This window comes from Ptychodera flava, chromosome 8, assembly GCF_041260155.1.
Source record: "Ptychodera flava strain L36383 chromosome 8, AS_Pfla_20210202, whole genome shotgun sequence".
NCBI classification, from domain to species: domain Eukaryota; kingdom Metazoa; phylum Hemichordata; class Enteropneusta; family Ptychoderidae; genus Ptychodera; species Ptychodera flava.
The window spans coordinates 36,230,327-36,258,019 of record NC_091935.1 but is presented as its reverse complement, the minus strand read 5'-3'; the positions used below and the strand labels follow the sequence as shown (position 1 = coordinate 36,258,019).

Below are 27,693 nucleotides of genomic sequence, written 5' to 3'. Positions count from 1 at the left end.
TTTTGACCAGTTCACGACAAGTATGCACGAGCGATCGAGAGTGCATATATGAAGAGCACTGGTCAAAACTGAGTGGCGTACCGTCGCAAGGTGTGACTTACTGCTATTATATCATAACAGTATATTGGAATTCGGGCATTGAACGTAAAAATAGATTTTTGCTCTTGCCTAGAGCCCGCTCATGCGCCAGCCTTGGTATATCGTGAATACACAACGGTTCTTTTCGCGTCTCAACCAATCAGATCGCTATATTTGTACCATCATATTCTGGTATGATACAATGTCCAATATCACCTGTTCCTATGTTGTATCAGCATGGGTGTCATTTGTGCTGTGTAAGACAGAGACGAAGTCGAGTGTCTGACGTTGCAAAAATGACGCCATGCCGATACTTTGCACGTACTGGGCAATATTGGGTATTATCAAACCAGTTTATTGATAGTGCAAATACAGCGATCTGATTGGTCGAGACGTGAGAATTACCCTGCTTTATCATATACCCATGTTCATATCGCTCTATCCTTTTGACGTTTACTGTTAAATATCTGGTGTGATATTTTACGGTAAACATCGACACATGCACGCTAAACGTCATCCGTTTTTGAGTGTTCACGAACTACATTTGCAATGTGATTGTAAATAAAGTAAAAAAGAAAAAAAAGAAAAAAAGATGGCTACCACTCTCCGCCTACAATGCGAGCTTACCTTTACAAAAATTTGAGCGGCTTTGAGGAACAAATGCATTCGGGTAGCTAAATAAGGGAATTATTATTTGTTGAATCTTGTAATGTGATCCTGTGGTTATTCCTTGAAAGTTTCAGACAAGCTCTAGCAAACATTTAACCTTTGGCAAGGCACGGTCCATCTCCGACCAGGTAGTGAGCGTGTGACGTGACAACAATGTCGCGCGCGCGACACCTGTTGACATGGCAACTTTCAGTGTACAGAAACAAAAAAGTAACAACAGTATAACTTTACCAAATTCAACATGTTATTCCCGTATTTAGCAGTTCGAGAACACTCAAAAACTGATGAAGTTTACCGGGCATATTTTGACGATCTTTGGCGATATAGGCATGGGTATATGATAACAGGCACTTAAGATATATTAAGAGCACTTTGATTGAAAACATTATTTTAAAGTAAATATTGAACAAAATATGTATATTTTCCATTACAGAACAATATTGCCATACATCCAGTATGTCATCCGTTCACTTAAGTATGCTCAGAGTAAAACTGTTTTCAATATGGTCATCTAGTACATGTTCGACAGATCACCGTATGAGTTCTATTAAACCAATTCAAAACTATCGGAAAGGCGGTTTTGAGAAAATCTTTTGACCATAATATAGACGTCGTCCAAAGCAATATAATTTTTATATTTCCATATAGAGAAAAGAAGCGATTATATACCTTCTTCATTCTGACACCTACCCATAGAAATCTCGTAAACCATAATATTCACGCTCTGTCTTGCACTTTTCAAACAGTTCTGCATAAGCTTCAGACATAGGCTCTATGAGGGTTTCCATTTCTTCTGCTGATGCACTGATTTGCCTTGGTAAACAGATTAACAAGTTGATGGAGTAGGAATGGAAGTTAAAGCACGAAATAATGCTATTAATCCTATGTTCTGCTTATTTGTACATCGGTATGGAGCAGAGTTTTCTATATGTTGTCAATTTCAAGGCTTTCTGAGTGATAAATAAAAATAGGTCATCCATTGACATGAGCTGTCAACTATGGCATTGCCTTGGAAGCAATTTCGATTACATACCTTATATACACAATAATCTTTATTACAAAAACGAACGAAAAACGAACACATCTGTTGATTTCCTGGAAACATTAGTCAAAGTATTTTAAGGTAAATTGTAATGCGAAATCTCACCAATTCTCGTGCAACAGTATATTTGACTTTCTTGCAATTATGCCGATCGGCTGATGCTTATATGCTTTCATGAATAATCATAATTTTGTCTGATATCAGTGGGTTCAGGTAATGTAGGATGACCCTAAACTATATCCACATGAATGCTCAGATGGGGAAAGTACTAACCGCCGGGAAATGTACGCTCTTTTTTCACCTTTTTTGACCGCCTGTTTACAGCAGCATGTCATACAGATCATGCTTTCGTAAATCGTTTCAATGTCTGTTTACCTTGCAGTGTGTTTGATTTCTTCTCTGCTGGGTACATCTCGAATGACAAATATACCTCTATTCATCTTAGCTGGATCAAGTGCCCAGTTTGACATTCCTATAAATCCTACTTTCGTCAACTTTTCAGATGTGTCACTGCCTTCAGCGCAGCCTGATTCAAGTAGTGGATGAAGAGTCTTTTGGTAAGAAGTACAGAATGTAAGAAAGTCATTTAACATCAAGCAACTGCCTGGATGGCTAGCAGAGAACTGGTCAAAGTATAATCTCGCACAATATATAAACCTGTGTGGACATTTTCTTTCCTAAATAACGTGATATTTCCGCGTGTATGAAGACAAATTCAGTGAAGAGTAGGGGTTTAAATGCCAATAATTACTTTCGTTTTGAAACAATGAACAGGAACTCGAAAATACTCAGAGATACTTACATATTAAATATACATTTTAACAAATGCATGTACGTTAGTATTAAAATTAGCGACTAGTTCCTTGAAATACGTCTTTTCTCTCGATTGCGCGTGATTATTTACTGTAACTGCATGCACCGGGTGGGTACAATACCTTTAATGGCAACAAAGGTGAATCTTCTGCTAGACCCACTTCATCCAAGACTACAACACCAATAGTTCCATCACTGAGTTGCTCTTTCTGGAACTTGGCACACTGATTAAAAGTTTCAATGATATTTTGTGGGGTTGTATGCTGGCTGCATTGACAAGACCACATTTGCACCTGCAAACAAAAATGAACAAAGAAATACCATTTAGTCTCCATGACTACTTCTTTATGGATTACAAAAGGCTTGAATTATGTTTTAAATTTGAATGTTAAAGAGTAATATGAATAATATTTTGAATATAGCTTACCAATTTCATGTTTCGGAAAAATTGGTTGCTTGACCCTATTCCTTTCATGTTATTGTCAACTATGGTTTTGGCGAGAGATTTAGAACTTCCAGGCTTTCCAATGAGAAATATTGGGATACGCAACTCCAAACATATTATGATCATGAAGACGTTCTCTTTCAATGCATCATTCTTCGCAATGTTGGGGTTTAGCTGAATCTGGTCCATGAAAACATCGTGGCAACTACAGGGAAACACGTCAGAATAGAAATGAAATAATATGTTAAAAACTTTTACAAACGATTGTTGTAATGGCCATTCGATTTTATAAAGGTTTCAGAATTGGCGAATGGAGTACTGGAAGAGCCATGCATGACAGAGTTGGATTGTTCATTTAACATTGCCATCCATATTTCTTAAGATTAATTAAGAAGGGAATATCTTTAGAAATAGCTTCTATATCATTTGCGCTGAATGATCTGCTCCACACATTCTATGCCATTCTATCATGTGTAAATGGGTGTTGAAGTATTTGCTTGGATACATCATTGAAGAAAGAACTTACCTTTCAATTTGAGCCTTTATGGTGTCAGATACATTGCCAAGGCTGTACTGACCATTAAAGCAATTCTTCTCATCAATGAAGTCTCTATATTTTTGGCGATTAACAAGTGATGACAGATAGCATACTCCCATGGTAAGTATAACAGCACGTATTGTTCTTGCCACTTCCTTTAGTGCAGAAGAAGCAAATCATTACATCGATAAATTCATGAAACACAGCAACATGCATAAAAATGAACCACGGCTCATTGCATTGAGTGTAGTAGATAGGGCATTGTTGGTATCGACATAATCCGCAATATACCTTCATCCACAAGAATCAGAATATACGTCAATAAACTGACCTAACAAGTTACATTTAAATAAGGTTCTACACTTGAATAAGATTTTAAACTAGTTGACTGTGACAAAAATACATCAAAAGTATGACCTTCCAAGGTTCTATTGACAGCATTTATGCAGACAGAACTGATTCAAGCACTGTTGTCAATTGTCACCCTATCGTTTCTTGATAATATTACCGAGAAATGTTTGTCCAAATTATGTTTCAGTTTATGGTTGATTAAATTTTCAATAGTAAAGTATTTTTTTCATACTTAATGAATGTAAACACGGACATGTTTTGTTTCCGCAGTTTTATTAAATTACATGCTATATATAGGTGATATATCTACCTCCCTGATGCAAGTGAGTACCTGTTAGCACTTAAGAGTGTGTGCAATGCCGCCAATGCTGGGCTATCTGTTGGACATTCACAACTGGGAATCTTGTAATTTCTGGCGAGATTCATTAAAAGTTTGACTTGCAGACCACTACTGATTTTATTTGTCTGCCTCGTTGATATTTCTGTCAACCTTTTGAAAGCAGTGGACACTAAGGTCGAGTAAAATGTAGAAGTATACTCTGTTATAATGACAGGATTCCCTTAGACTGGCTTTGTAATTTGATTCACATTTTAGAGTATCTATGCATAAGTGTTGCAATACACATGCCGGTGATGCTCAACAAAGAACGTGCTGCAGTGTATGGCTACAAATGTTTTGAGCAGTTATGATAGCATAGAACTGAATTGTTGTTGTAGTGTCAGTATGTGCAAGTCAAATCCAGTAAGGGGTTTATTTATTGTTTTCTTGCTGTCAGTACACCTTTAATGATTATTTTACTGCAGACTTGGAGCTATCACATTATAATTTGCAGGAGGGAGTTACTGAAGTTTAAGGCTAGCCTTGACCTTGCAATAACCGTTTAAATTTGCGACAAAGGACTTATCGCCAGAAAACTTGCAGCAGAAAAGTTATCACTGGAAAGGAGCAGCAACATGGATCATAGGTCATATTTTGCCTAATATTTTAATTACCGGAGACTCGGTACAAATTTAAACCCCTATTGAATGATTTGCAGAGCACCGGGTCATATTCAATCCACAATAGCAGTTGAATCTTTAGGTGAATTATCAGTTGGTTAGTCATTGTACAATAATAATTTGTCGTCAGATTGATGAACTATTGGCTGTAGCACTTACCTCGTCATCCAATATGACGAGTTCAAATATGGAGTCATCATCACCATAAGGTTCTTCACTATTGCTTGCATTATAGGCACACAACGGACCTTGTAATGAAACCATCTTGGAACCATAGATGTTGTAATTTTGATACATCCACTTAAAGACCTCTATCACTCTTTCTACGTCTCTTAGGCTAACAAATCTACACTCCTCCTGTAGGTGTGTGTATTGGCGTAAAATGTACAGAAAACATATGTTAGAATTATTTAGCAAAGTAGGTCATAATAATATTGGAGTTCTCATTAGTGTTTATTTTAATTTAAATTAGTGTTCAATTTAAATAAAATAACAATTCTTTGAAAGTGTACGTTAAATGTACATGTATCCTGATATTTTATTATTTTATGTTAATATACAACACAATTCATTCTTACCTCTTGATTCCTCATGAATTGGTGAGATGCAGCTATAACATTAATCAGAAGTTCTATCCCCTCAGAACAAAGTTCATTTTGCTTCAGCTGTAAAATTATATGCTTAGTTCGTAAAATTGTTATAATGCAAAAATGATTTGAATTTATTTGGATAGTTGGATTTGAAGATTGTTTTCCAAAAAAATGTGTTTTCTATTACTCTATTTTGCTTACCATCTACAAAAAGTCTACTCAAAATTTGCAATGTTGTGCACATTTTTCGGGTATGAGAATAATAGCATAACAATATCAGACGCAATTTTTATTCAAAACATACAAATATGAACAATATTAATATTTAAATGACGCTATGGAGTTCTGTGCTAGAATGTACTGCTATTGTTGACATTTCAATTCTGGTACAGACAAGAATTATTCTGTCAACAATAGTAATGCCGGTAATAGCATGTACAGGCTGAAGTGACAAGCTGAGTATCATATATCCCAACATGCGTTTGGGAAAAGAGCATGAACAGTTGACGTATAAACAAATGTAGTGAAAATCAGCAAACACTATAGATACTGCCTCATTAATCACTTTAAACACACATGTTGTACTCTTGACAAACAAACAACAGACACTTACTTTATTTCTCACCATACTTGAAATGTACAAGTATTCGATTTCTGGGCTTAATGTGCCAAAGTCCCATACACAGGAGATTAGGCTTGGTGGTAGCTGGTACACACGATAAACAAGATGGCGAAGAGGTATCACACCTGGTCAGATACATATTTTGGGTTGATTAAAGTAAAGGTTCATTACAAACATGAAATGTACACAATCACAGGTTATAAACGACTTCTCCTGGTGGTTATGACCCGCCAAAATATGCCAATTTTTACCCAAGAAGTATTTTATCCGCAACCAAATACCGGAGCACATTGGTTATAACTCTATTAAAGTTGATGGAGTACAAGTGGATATAATTGATATTTCTGACGCGAACTTGATACAAGGGCTAGTACACATTCTAAAAGAACTTGTCAGTACGATCCGTGCAAAGTTAATTCCCTACAATACGGTAACGCAAGTCATCGATTAATATCATCGAGCTAAAATAATTATTTTGAAAAAAGGCTCTATTAATCGATGCCTTGCGTGGCCTTTTTGTAGTGAATTATAAATGACGTATAAGCTCAACTCTTCATTGGTGATTTTATCGACCTGCACCAGACTAAACTATAACAATCAAAATTAACCTCAAGCTGTAGACCTGTCCAACATTATGGTGTGTTGAGCTCCCAAACTTGCATTTCGAAATGTGCAGGAGCCCAGAAATATTGCTGGGTCTTGTTCAGAATATAAACTCTCCATTCAGCAAATAAAATGACCAATTGCAGGCGAAGCGTATTATAATACTTAGCCATTAGATTATCAGCACTTACCAAGCTTGTCTTTTGAATCGTCTGCATGTATTCGAAATCCGAGCCCTGCTGCTTCAAGTTTCTTAATAGCTGGCTTAGGTAGCATTCTGTATGGATTGCATGCAGCAACAAACTTCAGTCTGCTGCTTGTCAAGGATCTTCCATTGACAGTCCTATCGATCATGACCTCTTTAATAAGACCTACAGCTTCAGTTGTATTTGCTTCATCAAAGAAAAGCACTGTATCAACATCATTTGCCTCATTTTGTTTTGCAATTTCTTCAGCTTCTTGCACACTTGTTTCAATGTCAGCAAATGTTGTGCCACCATGGACCTAGGGGGAAAATACATCGAGAAGGTATGATCTACCAGGGTATTCCAAAGATATCAGTCAACAATAAAAAAAACACTTTTATATTCCATGATTGTGTTTTTGGTAGTAACTTCAAGATAAATGATCCTGTAAATGAATTGGTTAACTATTGTGGCAACAATAATCATTAAATGTGATGATAAACAAAAATGTCCTACGAAATATCAAAATGCAGTATTTGCAGTGTATATTTATTATGCATATGAATAATCCCAACCAAACGGCCATACCTTTAAGACTATGAAATTATTGGCTTCTACTCTGCCTGCCATCATTCTGCACAAGAACTGTACAAGTCGCGTTTTCCCGCATCCTGTGTCACCCATTATAAGAACAGGGATACTGCACCTTTTGAAAGATCATAGATGGTCAGTTGAGTATTAAACCTCTGTCGACGTATTCTTTCACCAAAGAAGGCATTGTTAAAAAGCAGTTAAATGTTAATATTTTTGATGTCGTGTCATAGGGCAGTATAAAGTTTGATACAATTTGAGGTAACAAGTGTGTTTTTATCAATTAAGCTGTATCTTAATCTGTGCAGTGTTTATCCGACATATCTTAAAAAGTGTTATCTGCCGTATCTTGCACTCTGTACAATTCATTTGATTTACTCAGTCCAGTTTATTCTGTTTTAATGTTAATGTGGGCTTTGGAGGTTCGACTAGGTCGAAAAAAGTGGTAGGAAGGTATTCAATAGTTACTCAGCAGGCGGGAAGTATAACCGCCGCTGAACAATAGTGACAAAAAGTTTTTATATTACGCAACCTGAAACATACTCATAAACTGATTGATGTAGTAGAGTCAGAACCGCCTGACGGGCTCTGACAGAATCGCCTGGTATTTCTGACAGAAATACCGCAAAATGAGGAGTTCGTGGAAATAAACACTGCTGAGAACACTACTGTGACGTGTGATAAATAACGACCAACACCGATGGGTTTCTGGTTTAGAGTCACCGAGGCCGTAGGCCGAAGCGATTGAAAGCGAACCAGTCTATATTTTCCGATGATCTTTTACATTATTGTCTTAATACATATTCGTAAGGTTATGCTTATTGATGATGCAAAATTTTTAAATATACAACCTTGAGGTCTCTTCCTGAAATTTATCATTATCAATTACCCTTTGTCGCACTTGTGTTAACTAGAAATGGTTCCAGAAGTATTATTCGTTTATCTTCATATATAAAGCTTTTACCATAGCCAAAACAGTCGACGGAGTATATGTATCAACGAATTACATCAGTGCATAGCTTTTAAATTGTCTGTGTCTAGTAAAATATCATGGTTAGCCTGGTATGGGTCGTACTTGAGATTAGCTAAAATGAGAACAATTGCTATCTCTATCAAAATTGGATCTTTCTTGTCATTCTGACCTGGCGTAATACAAGTTACTAAAGAAGAAAACACCAGCATATTTGCTAGGTCATCAGTGTGAACAATGGAGCTTGGCATCCAATTTAAAACCTTGATGGTAAGATACTGGACCTTCGTGTTGAGAGAATTTCTGGTAGAGTAATCCATAAAACAATAAAAGCAGTGTTCAAGGTATGAGTTATTATTAAAATTAGGCATTTTAAGGAATATGTCTACCGGATCAAGTTCTTCAGTGGTGAGTTATTGTAACATACCTAGAAGTAAGACGTGTTGAAATAACTATGCTTTATAATTACCTGAATCTCATTAGGATCGCAATCATCTTAGTCACCGAGTCCACTGTCAGTTGATAATCTGGGTCAGGATCAAATGAATCTTTGAGACCTAGTACAACACGCATATGCTCTAGTTGTGTAATCCTGTTTAATTGATTGATGATACACAAATAAGAGAGCAATAAAAGTAATAAATACATACAGTTCCCCCTGTTTTACCAGTACGCACACATAATATGTGTAGTAAACAAAATAAGACAAACGGGTTATAGAAAAAGAAATTTGTAAATGATACATTTGACCCAACTAATGAAAACATCCCTACCCCGCTGCAATGGTAAACTATTAAATGACGAAATTTAATGAATGTGGGGAGGAAGAGCTCTAACACGCCGAAAAAGATGTTTTCAATCTGTTATTATTTATATGATATTATTTTCAAGCTGCGACAACAGACCCCCCCTTGTTATACAGATGATACTAATTTTGCTAGAATACCCACATCCATTTCATATGACAAGTAATCATGATATGAAATTCTAACCCTGAACATACTGGAATACAAAGAGTGTACGACAGCATTAATATTGAACAGTGCTCGTTGAAGCACCCTCGTGTCATTTATCTCTCTATGTATCAATAAGTCCCAATAAAATGACTGACAGAAAATGTAAGTCAGAGCATGCCACGTGTGATTACATCGCAGACTGCAGAAAAGTTGTTCTTTTGATCAAGCTCAGTTATTGATTTGTCTGCGTCCACTGAACACGTTATAAGGTAGATCAAATAAGAGGAAAATATGCCATCACAAATTTAGAAATGTACCAACATATAAATGGAAATTTACTTGTGCAATATTTCCTGGAGTACTGTTTTACGGCGATGTATTGAAAATACCTTCAACAAATATGTCGCATATTATTCTCAAGAAACAATCAACAAAGACGCAAATAATAAAATTTACCTAACTTTGCCACAATTGACGAACACAGTTAAACGGATATTAATGACAGGCACCGATGAAAAGGTGACAAATGATACATAATGACGAAGCGTCTAACTAAATTTCAATAAAGTAGTTGTACTGTTTGCAATGTTTCCTAAGACAGGGAAAAATTTACCATATATGCATATTCATCAACATTTAAACAAATATGAATGGGGTCCGGCGAAGGAACTGGAAATTTCAAAGGTTTTAAAGTTGGAAGACAGCAGATGGCCGATAAAACCGTATAATGCATTAAACCATAAATGTATTTTTATCTTTTGACCTTATGAGAGCATGAGAGCCATTTTAAATATTGTGTATGTGCTGTGGTGGATATCAAAGCTTAGCGGAAAAGTTCACAACTTTTCTGTGAATAAACATTATAACTTCAGGGTGCTTTGTACCTAATATAATGGCAATTCATTACCTGTCTTGGGTATCAAAATTTGAGTGAACATTGACGTTGTTGCTGATAAGTGCATCTCTGGTCCTGTAATGCATCTTCAAATCAGGAATAGGCACTTGAGGATGTGAACAACTTACAACAGTGCCACCTGGTTTAACGTTAAATCCATGAAATACTACACATTCTCCATCTTTATCAAATATGATGTGGGGATTGAGCCTGCACGGAAAGACGAAGTATTTACAAGGTTTGTATTAATTTAATATTGTTTGCTTTGTTGTTGTCTTTTTTATTTACGATTCTGTGTGCGACAATGAATGCATGGATGTAAACGTTATTCACTTGTCATCACAAAGTTAACGAAGTGAAACACATGTGGCCTTTCAAAATCTTGGAAAGGTAATCTTATCTATTTATAAAACATACTTTGTCTCCCACTGGCGGCGAAAGCTATACAGCTTGAAGATGTCGTCGTTACTGTTCCCAATATCATCCACACTCTTGTCTGATATTGAAAGACTCGGTGTTGCAAAATCCTAGTAAAAAACAACAGGAGTAATTAATTCCCACATTATTTGCTATTTATTTACTGCCATGCCAGTGTTGTTCATAGAACCAATATTTTTACCAATTTAATTGTCTTAACCGCGTTCGCCGTTTTCGATTTGTGAAAATCACTGGTCACAGGAAGTACAAATCGGAATTCTAATTGTGTTTTAACATCTGAGGTAGTCCCCATTCATGAACGTTGGAAGCAACATATCGCATTCACAAGTCTTTTGGTCGATAAATTTCGCAACATATTCGTTATGCAACACCATAGACTGCATATGTTTGAAGGGACATTTAAACGTTTTAGACTAAGTTTACGTCTGGGAACCATTTATGACGTTATTCAAAATCCATTTTGACGAGTATCATGTGTTTGTCCGTACATAATATATTTAGTATTTTCGCAGCACAAAAGGTCTCAGATATCACTAAGATTACTATGATAAATTAAAGGACAAAGTCGCTATCATTTCGTTTATTTTTTGTTCTATGTAAGAAACTAATTAAATGTTGTTTAGCTCACCGAAACTAAATTCAATCGTCAGATATCAGTTGCAAAAGCTTTGGCCTGCGAACCTATGAAAAAGGCTGTTTGAACTGCTTAAATCAAGAAGTGATAACACGTGCTACAGTGAGCTCCCGTTATATGTCAATCTATTTTCATAATCGAAGACGGTAATATTCTGAATTATTTGAACCTACGAGATACCTATACACTCAGTGAGCGAATGAAGGGTACCCAGGGTGAGCAAAAGTTAATGTGCAATACTCCGTTAAGATCTTCAACTCTAAATATCATCTGAACATTGCGCATTTTGAAATATGAGCCTCAAAAGTGTGGTTTGGGGCAGATTGGACAGACGCATGCCATTATCTGCTTGGCCTTTACTCCTATTTTGGGCACCCTTTAACTAAAAATGGGAAGATGCGCATTAATATTCACATTTTTCGCAAAAATTTATCCGCCAAGGCATCTGATCCGCCAAGGCATTAATACTATCATCTGCCCATCAATGTACCACAAAACACACAGTCCCAGGTATTGCTAAACAATATTTTATCTCTCCAAGGTCTCAAATATTTCTCATTAATTCGGGAATAGGAATTTATTCACCAGTAACCGTTTAAATTAACCCTTGACATATAATTACGTGAATTACAGTGTAAATTAACGCACAATATTTTACCAACTAATGTGTTGCTTTATAAAATGACTCCACCCAGAGTTTCGTCAATTTTGTAAAAATGAAGAGGAGTCTCTCCTTCATTTGTTTTGTAACTGTAACCATGTCAAAGTTTTTTTGGAATGCGTTCACTGAAAATCTGGGAAAACCATTAGGTCTCAGGACCCAATTAAACCCTGGGCTCTGTATCACCCCTATTTGTAACAATCAACCCTATTTGTAACAAAACTTAATTTCAAAAAACTTTGCCGTATTTGTTGAAATTAACCCAATATAGGTTGGGTAAGATTTCGGTCAGAAAACAAGATTCCTTAACATTTTTGACCAAAATTGGTGAAAATTGCAGCGAAACAAACTTTTGGCATGTATCTGCACGACTTGATTATATCTTACGAGTAGGCCTCTTATCCCCAGGAACCTGTACAAAGAAATTTAATCTAGCAGTTGCGGGAAAAATGTGTTTCTACAAGGAAAAAAAGAACCCCCAAACGTACTTATATGTATATTTCATCAAGATTTCATCAAATGCCGCCAAGTTTTTTGAAAATTAGGTTTTGTCACAAATTGGTTAAATTTTGTTCCAAATTAGGTTGATTGTTACAAATAGGGTTGATTGTTACAAATAGGGTTGACACGTCACCCCTATTTGTAACAATTAACCCAATTAGTAACAAAAGTTAACCCAATATAGGTTCAGTAAGATTTCAGTCAGAAAACAAGATTTTTGTATATATCTGCTCGACTTGATTATATCTTACGAGTAGGCCTCTTATCACTAGGAACCTGCACAACGAAATTTAATCTAACGAGCATTTTCGGGCAAAAAATGAGTTTTGACAAGGAAAAAAAAGAAAATTGCCCCCAAACATATAAATATGTATATTTCATCAAGATTTCATCAAATACGGCCAAGTTTTTTTCTTGAAAATTAGGGTTTGTTACAAATAGGGTTGTTGTTACAAATAGGGTTGACATGTCACCCCTATATGTAACAATCAACCCAATTTGTAACAAAAGTTAACCCAATATAGGTTCCGTAATATTTATGTCAGAAATCAAGATTCCTTAACATTTTGACCGAAATTGGTGAAAATTGCCCCGAAACAAACTTTTGGCATGTATCTGCACGACTTGATTATATCTTACGAGTAGGCCTCTTATCCCCAGGAACGTGCACAACGAAATTTAATCTAACGAGCATTTTCAGAAAAAATGAGTTTCGACAAGGAAAAAAAAGGAAATTGCCCAAACATAAAATAGGTTTTGTTACAAATAGGGTTGATTGTTACAAATAGGGTTGACATGTCACCCCTATTTGTAACAATCAACCCAATTGGTAACAAAAGCAGTTTCGGAAAAATGAGTTTTCACAAGGTAAAAAAAATGCCCCCAAACATACAAATATGCATATTTTATCAATATTTCAACAAATACGACAAAGTTTTTTTGAAAATTAAGTTTTGTTACAAATAGGGTTGATTGTTACAAATAGTGGTGATACAGGCTCATCTTACTTGGTAGTTCTGATCTTCCAAAGCTAGTTCATTTTTTAATTTTGGTTGCCAAGATGTATATCTACATAGCTAGATGTAACTCCAAGAAATTGTACTTCATAAACTTTACAGAATTTGTGCAAAACATACAAAAAATTGAATTTTATATTGCAAACAGAAAAACAAAATTGAAATACACATAAAGAAATGGGGAAAATACTTGCAAATAGTTGGCAAATAGGAACATTTATTTATGACAAAGTAACATGTTAACCACTTCATGTAATTCCACCTTTCTGACTGTAATGTAATTTTTTTCCTTCTTGAAAAGACTCGAATAAAAACATTTATAGATACAAAAACGCATTGTTTCATCATATTGGAAGCAGGATTACATCAACCTAGAAATGACATCAACATCAGTAATGGGGAAAATACTTGCAAATAGTTGGCACATAGGAAGATTTATTTATGACAAAGTAACATGTTAACCACTTCATGTAATTCCACCTTTCTGACTGTAATGTAATTTTTTTCCTTCTTGAAAAGACTCGAATAAAAACATTTATAGATACAAGAACGCATTGTTTCATCATATTGAAAGCAGGATTACATCAACCTAGAAATGACATCAACGGTTTTGAAAATACTTAAGCTGGTTCAAAGTCTTAATGAGATTCTCGAGAGAATACAACTGTGTTCATTGACATCATGCAGCTTGAGGAAGAAATTAAGAATAATTTACAACCACACTTTCATCTTCTGTGCTTGCTTTATAAAACTGTACCTTCCCGTTAATTAAGGCATCTTCTTGGCCGATGGGATATAACAGAGGAGCTGCATTTTCTTACAATTTGTTTTGTAATAACGCAAATTATTGAAAACATAATTTACACTTTCATGAGGGAAAGTGCCAAGAGGATTTGACCGGTTAAGAAGGGCTTGACTACGCAGTGTCTGCGTAGTGAAGCGTCATTACGTATTCATGGTGACCCCTGGCCAGCTGTCAATATCTTTGGGGCTTTTGTCTTTTGGCCTGCTTTGCATATGCGTCGTTGGACACGACCTGCCAATCACCCAGGTAGTCAAACAAACTATTAATTGACTGTTTACCGACCCAATTAACACTATCCAGCAGTATCAGTCATATTTTAATCGCGTGGCCGGGTGGGCACAACGTAGTGTACGTTTAACTTGTGGTGTTGTTTGTACCATCGTGCGTTTGAAGTCCTTGTTTCACCTACAGCATTACCTTCAAGGTGACAGGCTCACTATTAATGTTCAGTATCATTGCACCGAGTTCTGCCCATGGTGAAAACCATCTGTTTTGCCTACTAATTACTGCCCGTCGCTGCCCGTCCTGAATGTAGCCTATCATAGCTACAGTAATCAGTCAATATATAATACCCCGCGCCTTATACTTTTTATATAAACTTGTAAAATCATAGTTCGAGCCGTAAAATTGTTGACTTTCGATCCGATATACAGGTTGATCGTTGAATCGCACCGGCGCATCCATGTTTACTTGCCCCATAAGCTTACTACTCTGCAAAGGGTGGGTAGATGGAATTCCAGGGCCAAAAATGAACACCGGGGAGAAACTTTTTGTGAATCCATGTGAAAACATAAATCATTTATCAGTTTTGATATATACTCCTCAATTGTAAGTTTGATCAAAATCGAGACCACATTCAAGGGCTATGCAGACTGTCCATGTACGCACACACAGGCAACCACCGGTGAATATCAGCGTCAGCGGCATAACTATCGGGTCGTAAATCGATCGGCGGTTTGGGGGCCTGGACTATGATTTTATAAGTTTATATCACAAGTAAATGTTGTGGAATATTAAGATATCGACCTATTACTGTATTGAAAAGGCCAATTTCGTGACGGGCAGTGCTAGAAGAATGACGGGCAGGGACGGCAGTAATTAGTAGGACCGTTTCTTTGAATACTGTTCGATATTAAGTGACGGTCAAACTTTTGGGTGGTGCGCGTGACCGGCGGCACTGACACAAACTGGGTTGACAAGCAGATAATTTAGGTTTTTGTTCAGTGTTGTTACCATTTGTCCATGGTGGAAAACATTGACGGAAAACCAGAGAAAACGGTCCCGCTCCGAGAACAGCCCCGAGACGGGGACGGCCACACTTGTGGTGTTGTTTGTACCATTGTGCGTTTGAAGCCCTCGTGTTATCTACAGTATTACCTTCAAGGTGACAGGCTTACTATAAAAGTTCAGTGATCATGGCACTGAGTGTGTTACATTTCATGATGTAAATCACGCAATTTTTTATATATATATATATATCGCAAGGATTAATTTTAGGGTTTTTTGCCCTCGCGAAGTTTGCTAAAATTTCTCGTTCTGAAAAAATTTCCGGCCACAGTATCATTGAACCCACTCATTTTTTTCTGGGTGACCTGTGACCAAATGTACGTAATAGTGAAGTCGATCATACGGGGAAATAAAGGAGTATTAAAAGCAAAGTTCTATTCGTCTATGTCCGTTCATTGTCAAAAGTCAAGGCAAAATGGTGATCCTGAATGATTTCATGGCCATTGGGCGATAGAACTTTGATTTACTCTGCAGTGCGCCTGTTGGATACACAAACATTACGACACTTTTGTCAGGGTAGGTATTAAATTTGGTCTGGCCGAGAAAAAAAAGCATACAAGACCATAGTCCAAGTTTTTAGAAAAACTAACTGGGACACGAACGGGATTCGTGAATCAAATTTTGTTGAGCTTTACAAGCTGTCTGGTTCACGGCTTATTGTGCACGGGCCGCGTCTTTGCCCTTGCCATCATGTCATTGAACTTGTAAATGGACGCATCAATTTAAACAATTTCTTTTTATGAATGTTCTGTAAGTTCATAATCAAACACCGATCTTTGTCGGCACGCTCAACATGAGAAGAAAAACTGCCGAAGTGACGATCGGTTTCGGAGCACCCAATAAAATTTCCACAAATTAACAAGTGTGTGTCATTTATTTTGACAAGTGTGCGTAACTTTCCATCATTCTATTGTGGTCACCGTGAAGGCGTTGTCACGTAACTCGTCAACTGCCGAAACCGCGGGCGCGCCGGGGGGGGGGGGGTGTTAACATAGTACAACAATAGAGTTATTTCTGATTGGTCAAACAATGTTTAAAACAGGTCGTAATTGTAGGAGAGATATCAGTTTGGTCAGCACAACTATATCATCAACATATACGCCAGTCACCTAGGCGACGGTAATCCGCACCACTTATCACCATCGGGAAGGTACTCCTCCCCCTATACCACTGGCGATCCCGCCCTCAAGGCATACGTCATTCGACCAAGCATTGTTATTGTAATTTCCTGCATAAAATTAACAGCGAGGTCAACCGGTCAAATCCTCTTGGCATTTCCTGGCATGATTGAGAAAATCGTTAGAACTCAGTAAGTAATTCGTGTTGTTCAATACTCTGTTTGACGCCCATATAATGGTATATAGTGCATCAAAATAATGTTTGTTTTATTAGTTGTAAAGATCATTGTGGAACATCAAATCTTCCATGTTGTCTTCTTGACTGTGGTTTACAGAATTATCATCTTGAATTTATATAAGTTACCAAGATCTCCTAAAATTCGGTAATTACTTGATGTGAACAAGAACTTCACGTACCTGTGACAAATAAAGCTGAGACTTCATCACCCAAAACCTAAAACCAGGTAGATCATTTTCAAATGTGTTGTCGCAGAACGGATTTGTTTCCCAACTTATCAGCTGATAATTAAAGAACTTGACAAACTGGTTGATGACGGCCCATGATGGGTTGTTAGAACCTGTGTGTCTGTTGCGTAACATAGAATAAGGAGCGATGTGATTGCTCATTTTACATTTTTGAAAGATGGACATTAAACGCTGTAATGCTGAATATATACGAAGCAGTAAAAAAACAAGATTCAATCTGAATTTTGAGTAAAAACGAAATTTTGCACTGAATGTTTTCCATGAAGTCCCTAATAACATAGCAACTTCGTATGGCTACATGGAAATACTAATACTTCAAAACCCTTATATTTAGGAATATATGCAACATCAAAGCATCACTTAAAAACGTTTGTATGTGGCAGAGTGATTAAACTGCAAAGAATTGATACATATTTCCAGAGCATATATATGGCAATATGAGTCAGTCCTTTACACCCTTTGAGTATTGGATGTATAATATCTAAAGGTCGCAAACTTAAAATTACAGCAATAAAGGGTACTCAAGTGAATATGTAGAGTTGCTTCAGCTGTTGCATGTATGGGTTATGTATTCTACGAATTCTTCACTAGTTCAGACATAAATAATAAGCTACAAATAAATAACAAATAAGCTTGATGTTTTATCTCCTTTGGGGTGCATTTCAGAAACAACACTATAATACATATTTTCATATTAAGTAAAAGCAGGTGCCAAACATTTTCCATTACCTGCAAAACTAGTATTTGGAGCAAACTTGTTTAAAATGTGAGATATTTTGTATTTTTCTTCTCTCTCTCGTTATTTTGACTTAAGTTTTTCTAAAGCCAACGAAATATGATATTTAGGACCATAAGACCGCGTATAAAACATTAATTGTCCACGAAATTAGCTGTAAACTCTCTAGTACATATGAAATGTGGTTGCTCAACCTACCGTAAAATCAATGAGAGACGATCAGCCATTTCCCTTTCTCCTATTTGTACGCTATCATCAAAGGAAGGACTGGCCTGCACAACTTCTTTAGGCTTACGCTGAAGGAAAGCTTTCAATTTTGCCTTGATTGTAGACTTATGTTGCATCGGTGCTTGCAAGGGTAGAGAATCCTGATGTTCATACATTTGTAGATAGTGATGGACTCTTTGAAATGACTCGCTTGCAAATTGTTCAAGAACCAATGACTGAACATCGCTTTCTGTTAAGAAACGTAATATAGGCAAGGCAAAATGAAGAAAAAATGTTTAATACAGTACTCAAATGTGATTAACGTATCTGAATCTATCATAACAGCCATGCTAATGTAAAAATTACTTTCTAAAGATTATGTAAAAGAGAATCATGAAAACGAAATAAGCATGTGTGTGTCATATTGCCAAAGAAAGTATCTGAGGTCTGCGACACCGAAAGTTTGAAATCTAGCAAAAACAGAGAAACGTATCAATTAATCCGGTGACACTTTATACTCTTTTAGTAAATTTATTTCATGCGTGATATCATGAATATTCAGCGAGTACATTTTTTTGCCCCTCGATCGACCAGCACCTTCTCAAATGTATATGAAGACCGTTCATAAGAAACTATGTAAGACACATATTAAAATGACACATATTAAACAACATGCTGTACATCTCAGATTTCAAAAATATCAGTCTTGTGATTTCAGAGTACCTTTTTACCAAAAATAGAAGAAATTGCTTCAAAACGTGACCTTACAGCCGATATAGCTTCCCTGTGTTATGTAGAGAATAACCATTTGTGACATGTGATAATGAAGAAGGTGGAAATCTTCAATTTGATTGCTCATTTCATTGGCCTGGCAAAAATGGCAAAAATAGCTGAAAAATATACAATTAAAGATTTCATCATAATTTGAAGATATGACATCCCTATCAATATCACTAATAATATGTTAACCAAAGCTATGAGACGAATAGTTTTTTGATGAGCAAATTTGTTTACCGAAACTGGCGAAAATTATCCCTAAAAGTAAATTTGCAAATTTCATCATAATTTCAATATGTCATATCAAATAACCCCTAGCTAGGAATCTATAAACAAAACAAACGGTTTTTCAGAAACACATATTTTGACTAGAAATGGCAAAAATTGCCCCCGAATTAAAAATTGAACATTTCATCATTGTTTGAATACATGATAAATAAGATACTTCTTTGGAGTAGCCGTATTATTTTAACAACTGTGTAAGTCATTAGTATTGACTGGATGTTGAATATAAACCTATACAAGCGAGCGTCGACAGATACTTTCATCCTGTTCGACATTGTACTTAGATAGGATCAACCTTTCTGTGCATTTAATAGTGTGTAGACGGAGAACTTACGGAGATCGCTTGGAGACGCCTCGAGACGACAGACGACCCTGACTTTACGACTATTGTTAGACTAGCATACTCAAAGAAAAATACCATGAAACTTATTTGTTACTCAGTCAATAAAGTACGACGCATCCGTTTACTTGTTGCTGTCTCTTCTGTCCTACCCCGGAGTATGCATATCAAAGCAACCCATAACTACCCGCCACTAACCATGCTACATGACAGTATTATAAACATCCGTGTAGTATGTACTGCGTCAGACATTTGATTTCGTCTTGTTTCGCAGCGCAAATGACACTCGTGCTGATACGACACCGGAACAGGCGATATTGGATAATGCATTTGATTAGCAACACAATATCACCGTATGTATATGATCAAGGCACAGGTAAATGAATTTTTATGTAATTGTTGTCAGAATTCGTGAAGTTCTCTATCAACGGGATCATGTTGAAATCTGACTCTTGAAATATAGGTTACATCTCACGTTGCCAATGTTGAGATAATGAACGCTGTTAACGTTAAAAAACGTTGGGGACAACCATTTTGGGTCACCCTCGCATGGTACACGCCCGTATTTTGAGTCACAGGTGCATGGTACACGCCCGTATGTTACACAAAAGTTAAATGGGAATGTAACAAAAGAGAAACCTACCTTGGTATTGTTTCCTTTTGTTTTGAATATATTGCAATGATTCAGATGGTGAAAGACAATATGTTGTTGGTAAGAAGTTAAGACTTGCTTCTCTGAGAATATCCTCTGTCTGAAGAAAGAAAATTTTATGCATTCTTATCATCACCGTTTATAAAACAATGTATCAAATTAATGTGTGGAAGGGATAGTTGTTTGAAGTTACAGCTGAAACATTGCCTTTGTCATTTTATCAATATATTGCAATTAACCTTACCAATCATGCTCGTGATAAACATTATTCTTAAAATGCCTTATAGTTTCCTTTTACATATGTGTAGCTATATATTTGGCGTATGTACAGTATGTTGGCCTGTAACTCTCAGCCGCACTTATTTTCTAAGGAGATGATGTCATTTGCATACTGTTATTTTTAGGCGTCTGAATTTCTGCAAATACGATGTGTACTAAGTGATGCACTCATGTCCCATCTCTTTTTAATGTAAGCGTCAGTAGCTTGCACAGATCCACACTTTCTTAGTTACATTATGATGTACTATTTCCCCTAGTAATGAACTAGACCAGTTCTGATAGAACTATTTTCAGTGACCCCATCAGACTCTAGATGTTTTTGAGTTTGAGTTTTGGTGTGTTTTGTTTTCGACATTTGGAAAATTAATGTACAATACAATGACGAAGGGAGTCGCTATATTTGCCTTTCACAGGCAGATTGCAATCATAGTCATATGGATAATATAAAGGTTTTGACTTTGATGTTATATGCTATCAATTTTCGTATCTCGTAATTTTGTATTTATTAATATTAACTAAGGGTTATCTTTTCGTATTTTCCCCCCTTTTTACAGTGTTTTGGGTTCTGATTTTTAGTATAAGTAATCAGTTGTTGTAACAGAATGTCACAGGCCCTTTAGGTAAAATATTGTAATTATCATTGTAACAATAAGTTCGAAATGACAATTTTTAATGAGAAGTCTGGCCTTGTAAGAAATGGTCGGTATTAAAATCTTGGTTTCAGTGGTCTGGTCTGCTAGACTTTTCATAGCATTACACCATGTAGCGAATACAGCCACCTGTATGGCTTGCTTCACGAGCTACATCTTGTCAATAAGTATAAGTGACGCATTATGGGTCATATATTAATTTGGAGATCGGTTTCTGTGCCTCTTTCAAACATGCAAACGCAACACCATTTAAGATTTTGTGATATTATATCGCAGTGGAGTGAATCGATCGTTCGAAGTACAACTTGACGGGTACTATAACCACGACGATCACTCTTTGTCTATGCGTATTCTTACTCTTGGAAAAATATACATTCTACCAGCAGTCCCATACACTTAGTTTATTATTCCATAGATAGAGAGAACACTATTGGATAAGACAGGTACCGCAATGCCTTATTGTTGTATGGCAATATCACAGATATATGCAATCTCTCAAGTCCTGGTTGTTCCGAAGTGAATGTGATTGGCCTCTTCGAGTATTATGTTCGTAGAAGACATAGTCATGCACATAGGCGTTACATCGGCCTAAAATAAATACATCGACTGCCATGCCATGACAAATGTCAAGAAACTTTCAGCCTTCCATTAAATACATATGCGATGTCATTTCAATGAATAACTCCAGATTCAGTTACTATATCGCTATGATTTATCCTTCAGAATAAGAGATTAAAGAAACTACAGAAACGTCCTCTTTTGCTTTATGTCTGCATATTTTCCTTGAATTTGACTCTTATGGTCACATTTCTACTAGACTATATAGGGAGATGGTTTCATTTTTACTATCATCAATATTCCACATCTCAATATAATATTAAATTATCACCAGCTTATGAGGTATACAATCCCAAGTTTATTCGATATGCAAGAGCATGCAATTCGTATGGTGATTTTACAGAGAGACATAGCCATTTCTCTTACAAACTTTTAAATCCAGGTTACACAAGAGAAAGATTTGACTCTACATTCAGACACTTTTTGGCAGGTATCACGAGCTGGTAGATAAGTAATGTGCCTCTCTTTGACAAATGATCGCTGGTGACATCGGTGACATTGGTCTTTAGTTGGTGAACACAACCTTTTTGAATTACAGATTGATATATGGCGGATGCCACCTGTGGGGCAGGATGCGCTTACTATTTTCGAAACACCTGACATCACTTCTTTGTCCTTTTGTCAGAGGTCCATATATCTTTCTTACACGGACTTGACGTTGTTGTGCGTACCGGTACTTTACTGTTTGTTCTCTGCTATTTTGTGTCTGACTTTGTAACAATTTGTAGTAACGAATTTTGACCTAGTATTATTGGATTCTATCAAACGATATACAGCCATTTAAATACCAAGGGGAGTTATATATGTTTTTTGATAGGCTGGTGTGTATGGCACAAGGTCATAGTTTATGAATATCTACCACTATGAAACAACGTAATTCCTAGGAAGTGTACTAGTTTGGTTCTATTTATTTTATTTTATTCTTTTAATAATGTAACATCATTTAGTTTGACTAAGAGTCTCATAGACTTTTTCCGGATGATGACTGCTAAATAAACCAAATGTTTGAGGCGGTTGGTTTGAAATACTGAACTGGGCTAATGGGCTTGAAATATTTGCAAATAGCATACCAAAGAACCTTTTATAACATGCGTTATCAGGGTAGCAAAATACACGAGTCATGCTTTACATTGTATTGAAAGATGTACATTCCTCCGGGCATATGGAATATACTCTTGGCCAGAATTATTTCCACTGTGTAGAATTGAATTAAGTTTGAAGATCTGTCTTAACACACAGGAAGTCTGCCTATAGAAAATGTTATTGATTAATACCAGTAATTCAAGATATCATAAGCACCGTGTTATAAACTTAGCAAACGTACACAGTGGCCAAAGGACATGTTGCAGTATTACCAAGAAGCCAAGTAAGCCTTCTGTAGAAAAAAGAAATATGGAAGCTGATTGACTTCGTTGACTTTTACTGCTGGTATCATACTCCTAGAGAAACAGGTAACATTTTAGACGTTATGCATTGCAGGAGTAGCAATGCTAATTGATAAGCAGTCTTGTCTGCTTTTATTTTGTGGAACTATCATAACTTGTGGGATATGACTTTTAAGGGTCTTAAAAGTCATGTCATTAAACAAAGTACACAATATTTATGCAAACGTTCAGGGTTATAGGTGTATTAGTTTCACGATTAAAATAGCATGACAAAAACTCAAAAGCAGATAAAGAGATAGATACATAATATGAACATACTAAACTGACCAGAATGGCTCAAAAATGCTATATATACGTATAGCACAAGGGCCTAAAAACGTAGAAAAACATTCATTCAATATTCAGCTCACCTTTGGAAGACTTGTGGTTTCAATCAGATACAAGTCAGTTGACCTTCGCTTCCAGACTCTTCCTTTGCTATCAGAGATCACTTTCAGAACAACAAGCCTGAAGAGAAATTCAGATACTCCTTGGTCCACCTAAATCCAAGAATATCGCAATGTTAGAATATTAGACAAGATGTTTAATAAAAATACATTGTTTGTCAAAAAATATAACTTAAAAGTAAATAAAGATTTAAGAACACTAAGATTTCACATACAGAAATTTGTTGTCATAAATGCTTGTCTTGCAAATAAAAACGTAAAGAGGAATAGAATTAGGGCAACATTACATTCAAATCAAACTGAATGTTTTCTGTGGAACATACTTGTCGCAATCACTGCATGAAAACCCAATAATACCCACAGTATTTGCATGGATCAATCCTGTATTTTAGCTGGAGAGTGCATGTAGAGATGAAGACAGTCAATAATCCATTGCTTGTATTCAGCAAGCCTGTATTCATGTGGATTCATGTGAATTCACGTGTATTATTCTATAATACAGTTTATCATTAGTGTGGATTTATCTGTATTATTGCGTTTTCATGCAGTGAATGTTTAGGCGCTTGTTCGTTTATTTGTGCCAATTATCGAAGAACAATCATAGTAATTATATCACATTTTATAAATTTCGGCATAAACTTTCCAGCCTTGTGGCCTTTTTAGTTGTATCATTGTCTCAATTAGATTTATATTATAACACACAATACCTCTGTTGCTAAACTTGAATTCATAGACGTCAGCTGAGGCATTTTGTTGTTACGATCTAGCAAATTGCCCAATTATATTCGAGCTAAGGATAAAATGAAGCTAAAAACACGGTTGTACTTAGTGATTATATTTCAAATTTAAATTCACTCCATCGCTCTATCACAATATTCTTACAAAGTTGTCTAAGAGTATGCCATAACATTGAAACTTTGTCAATAAATTTGCTATCAGGTTGCCACATTTGATTATCTTGTCACAAACTAAAAACGAAAACAACAAAACCGCCATCCACAAAAACTTATATCCTCTTCTCAATTAGAGTAAGCCCATGCCAGTAATGATCAACAATACGACAACTGCTATACTGGCTAGCATCAGATAGGATTCCAGCATGCATAAGGATTAAACTGCAAGATTCCTTTGTGCAACCTTTGAGAAACTTTGTGGGACAAGACTCCTGCACAGACTAGAATTAGTAATTGTAAAGAATATCAAGGGAAGAATTTCTTCCGTCTAACTTCTGCTAAGAATGTATCGATGATAATTCCAACTGTTCTGGGAGGTCATGTTTACCAAAAGTGATCATATTTTAGAACAGTAATTAGTGTTTCAATAGATAGTCTAAAATATTCTTGTATTCTCTGGATGGTGTCTTTCCAGTATAAATATGGAGCGGCACAGATTGTCACGAAACTATTAAGATCCTCATGCTAGTTTTGACTTCAAGACCTCCATGCTGAGAATTTTTCTCTATGAATCTGCACGGTCAGACCTACATCTTGCCTGTAGCCAGAGGACTCACTTCCTAACTCATCAGTGTCTGCCTTCACTCAACTCCATGTAGACGTAATTTAGGAGTTTTGTGCCAGCCCGTCAAAGTTCAATAAATTTTGCATTCCTTTTAAAAACTCACCTCTTAACTATAAATTAGTTTTAATAATTTATTTATAAATTAATGAAAATCGCGGCCTTCACCATCTTTTTCTGTCGTTACACTTGAAACTAATTGCAATTATTCTAGAGTCGCTCAACTAAATAACGTTTGGGAGCTCGAATCCGTAAAGATTGAATTAACATTGGAACCTCTCAGATGACGATAAATTCTTGAAAAAAGGCTTTTTGAAGCTAAAGTGCTGACAGCATTTTGAAAAAATTCCAATCAATGTTAAACACGTATGCTACGGCGACATCGTAGCATATTGTCTATGCCATATGCTTAATGCTTGAAGCACAAGGTCCACAGAGCAAAACATTCCTCTATTAGTTGTGATGGAGAAATCTGACACATAAAACATTTTAGCACAAGTTTGAACTATGTCCCTATGTGATGAAGCTTTCGATCACAAGCGATTAGGAATATCTTCTGAGAAAAAAACCATCGAAAACTCTAAAAGTAAAAGTAAAAAACGCCGAAATGCATTAAATTTTTACACTCCGCGGTCAGAGGATGGTAGCACAGGATTGGGTACTTTTAGTGTTCAGGTTGTCAGTTTGTCTGTTGATATACCGGATAAAACACTCCTTTAATACATATGCATGACAAGCTAAACGGAAAAACAAACAATGTATCCCTGAGTTATGCACAAGGAGTAAGGAAAACACGAAACTCAGCCTTCTGAGCTGAGTTACAGTGTTTTCCTGGGATCTTGCTCTGACATCCTGCAAAAATCAAAACAAAATTATAGACTGTCTTCATCTTAGGGAGAGACAATAAATCGAAATTCGAGTAAGTTTGTGTGATATCTTTCCGCAGCACTGAGCGTTGCCTTGAAGTCGTTCATGGTGGAAATACCTAGCGAATCGGGAGATTCAAAGGGGTTATACTTCACATGGACTAGGTACAGACGTTTGTTTTGACATCAAATAATGAACTCACCACTTGGTGCTTGTTGTGTAGTATCGATTAATATGAATCACACAGTCTAAGCCTCTCTGTCTCTGTCTGTCTGTCTTTTCTGTCTGTCTGTCTGAAATAATCTCTTAGAGAGAAGGTATACAGCTTTAATGTAGATAATCTACATCTGTAGACACGCATTCTGAGTTCGTCTCCAATACCGACGCGAAAACAATTATACTTGTCAAACTTTCTTCAACAAATTACAATAAATACTTTCAGTCAACTACTTTTCTGTTACAAATTAAAGGTTATATTCCTTTAGCACATTGGAGTTATTGCCTGTGTTATTTCGAAGAGTATCCTTGGATGGAAAATCAAAGCAAACAGATATACAAAGACATAGTTTAATTACACACACCGTCCTTCCGCCCACCTGTTCGTCTGTCCATCCTTTTGTCCGTGTGTCGAAATGAAACTTTTGCAACTTCTTTGAGCTTGTTATGATCACATCAGGAACAACTTTGGTTGGATGTTGTGAACAATCTTTTGATGTATGAACCGCGATATCCATCATAAATATCCAAACTGGTTGTCAACAGTCAAAAAGGGTCGCCTTAATGGTGGCAATTACATAACTCAAAGCGCATCTCAAGTCAAAGAATAATTTGGGTGTTTTGTGGTCAGGTCAAATTCCAGGATGCCCTTCAAAATTGTTGCCACAAACCCATCAAGATATTATTAAGTCGCATGAACTTACCACGCATTAGTGAGATCTATTTTTGGGTCTTTGGTAAGATTGCATTCGTCGAAGGACGAATACCTTTTCTTACCTGATCTATAAAATCTCCATTAATATCACAAATGAAGAGAAAGTATCCTTGATTGCCACTTAGAAGTATGCAACAACACTATTCAGTCTTATCTTAACTTAATCAGCATTTTCTGGGTCCTATTTTGCTATGAAGGGCTTGGATCTTCGTCCACTGAACATTGCTTTATAAGTATACGTGCAAGTAGGCACGCTCAATAAGTGTGTGATATTTTCCAAAGCACTTTGCGTAGTGTGCTGTTGTATAATTGCCAACAAGTAAGCCACTGCATTACAACAGGACACAATATGAACACCTAGCTGTGGTAACTCTATCTCTGCATGTGTTTTGGTTGTTATTATGAATTCAATAGGAGATTGCACATGCCATCAAAATGATAGAGTTTAGTCTACTGTCAATATGGAAATGCAGTAATATTAGAAGAACTTCGGTGCTGTCTCATGCATAGTTCTAATTTCATTTCTAGACTAGGAAGAGTGCATTTGCTTATCGGTATGTTTTGCAGTGCCTGACTGGTTTTGTGTGAGGCCTAGCAGCTAGGCGATGTTGCCGTGAGTGTGTGGGGGTTCGAATCCCACTTGGGTAATAGTAAATTTTATATTTGAAGTGTGTGATCAGGTAATACTCAAGTTATGATGGGCCTCGGGGAA

At 36.3% G+C, this 27,693-nt stretch overlaps 1 protein-coding gene across 1 annotated transcript in view; it reads right to left on the bottom strand.

Moving 5' to 3' along the window:
• The window catches only part of LOC139138095 (E3 ubiquitin-protein ligase rnf213-alpha-like), a 129,142-nt gene that overhangs the window by 49,811 nt on the left and 51,638 nt on the right, over nucleotides 1-27,693 (bottom strand). Inside the window, exons 9-25 of the mRNA XM_070706319.1 lie at nucleotides 23,633-23,761; nucleotides 20,282-20,390; nucleotides 18,228-18,486; nucleotides 17,225-17,393; nucleotides 10,765-10,874; nucleotides 10,360-10,557; nucleotides 8,966-9,088; nucleotides 7,524-7,641; nucleotides 6,942-7,254; nucleotides 6,139-6,272; nucleotides 5,514-5,600; nucleotides 5,095-5,292; nucleotides 3,574-3,740; nucleotides 3,030-3,252; nucleotides 2,725-2,895; nucleotides 2,165-2,340; nucleotides 1,438-1,560 (exon numbers count right to left, since the gene is read on the bottom strand). Coding sequence (XP_070562420.1) covers nucleotides 1,438-1,560; nucleotides 2,165-2,340; nucleotides 2,725-2,895; nucleotides 3,030-3,252; nucleotides 3,574-3,740; nucleotides 5,095-5,292; nucleotides 5,514-5,600; nucleotides 6,139-6,272; nucleotides 6,942-7,254; nucleotides 7,524-7,641; nucleotides 8,966-9,088; nucleotides 10,360-10,557; nucleotides 10,765-10,874; nucleotides 17,225-17,393; nucleotides 18,228-18,486; nucleotides 20,282-20,390; nucleotides 23,633-23,761 — 2,807 coding nt within the window. The remainder of the gene's footprint in view (nucleotides 1-1,437; nucleotides 1,561-2,164; nucleotides 2,341-2,724; nucleotides 2,896-3,029; nucleotides 3,253-3,573; nucleotides 3,741-5,094; nucleotides 5,293-5,513; nucleotides 5,601-6,138; nucleotides 6,273-6,941; nucleotides 7,255-7,523; nucleotides 7,642-8,965; nucleotides 9,089-10,359; nucleotides 10,558-10,764; nucleotides 10,875-17,224; nucleotides 17,394-18,227; nucleotides 18,487-20,281; nucleotides 20,391-23,632; nucleotides 23,762-27,693) is intronic.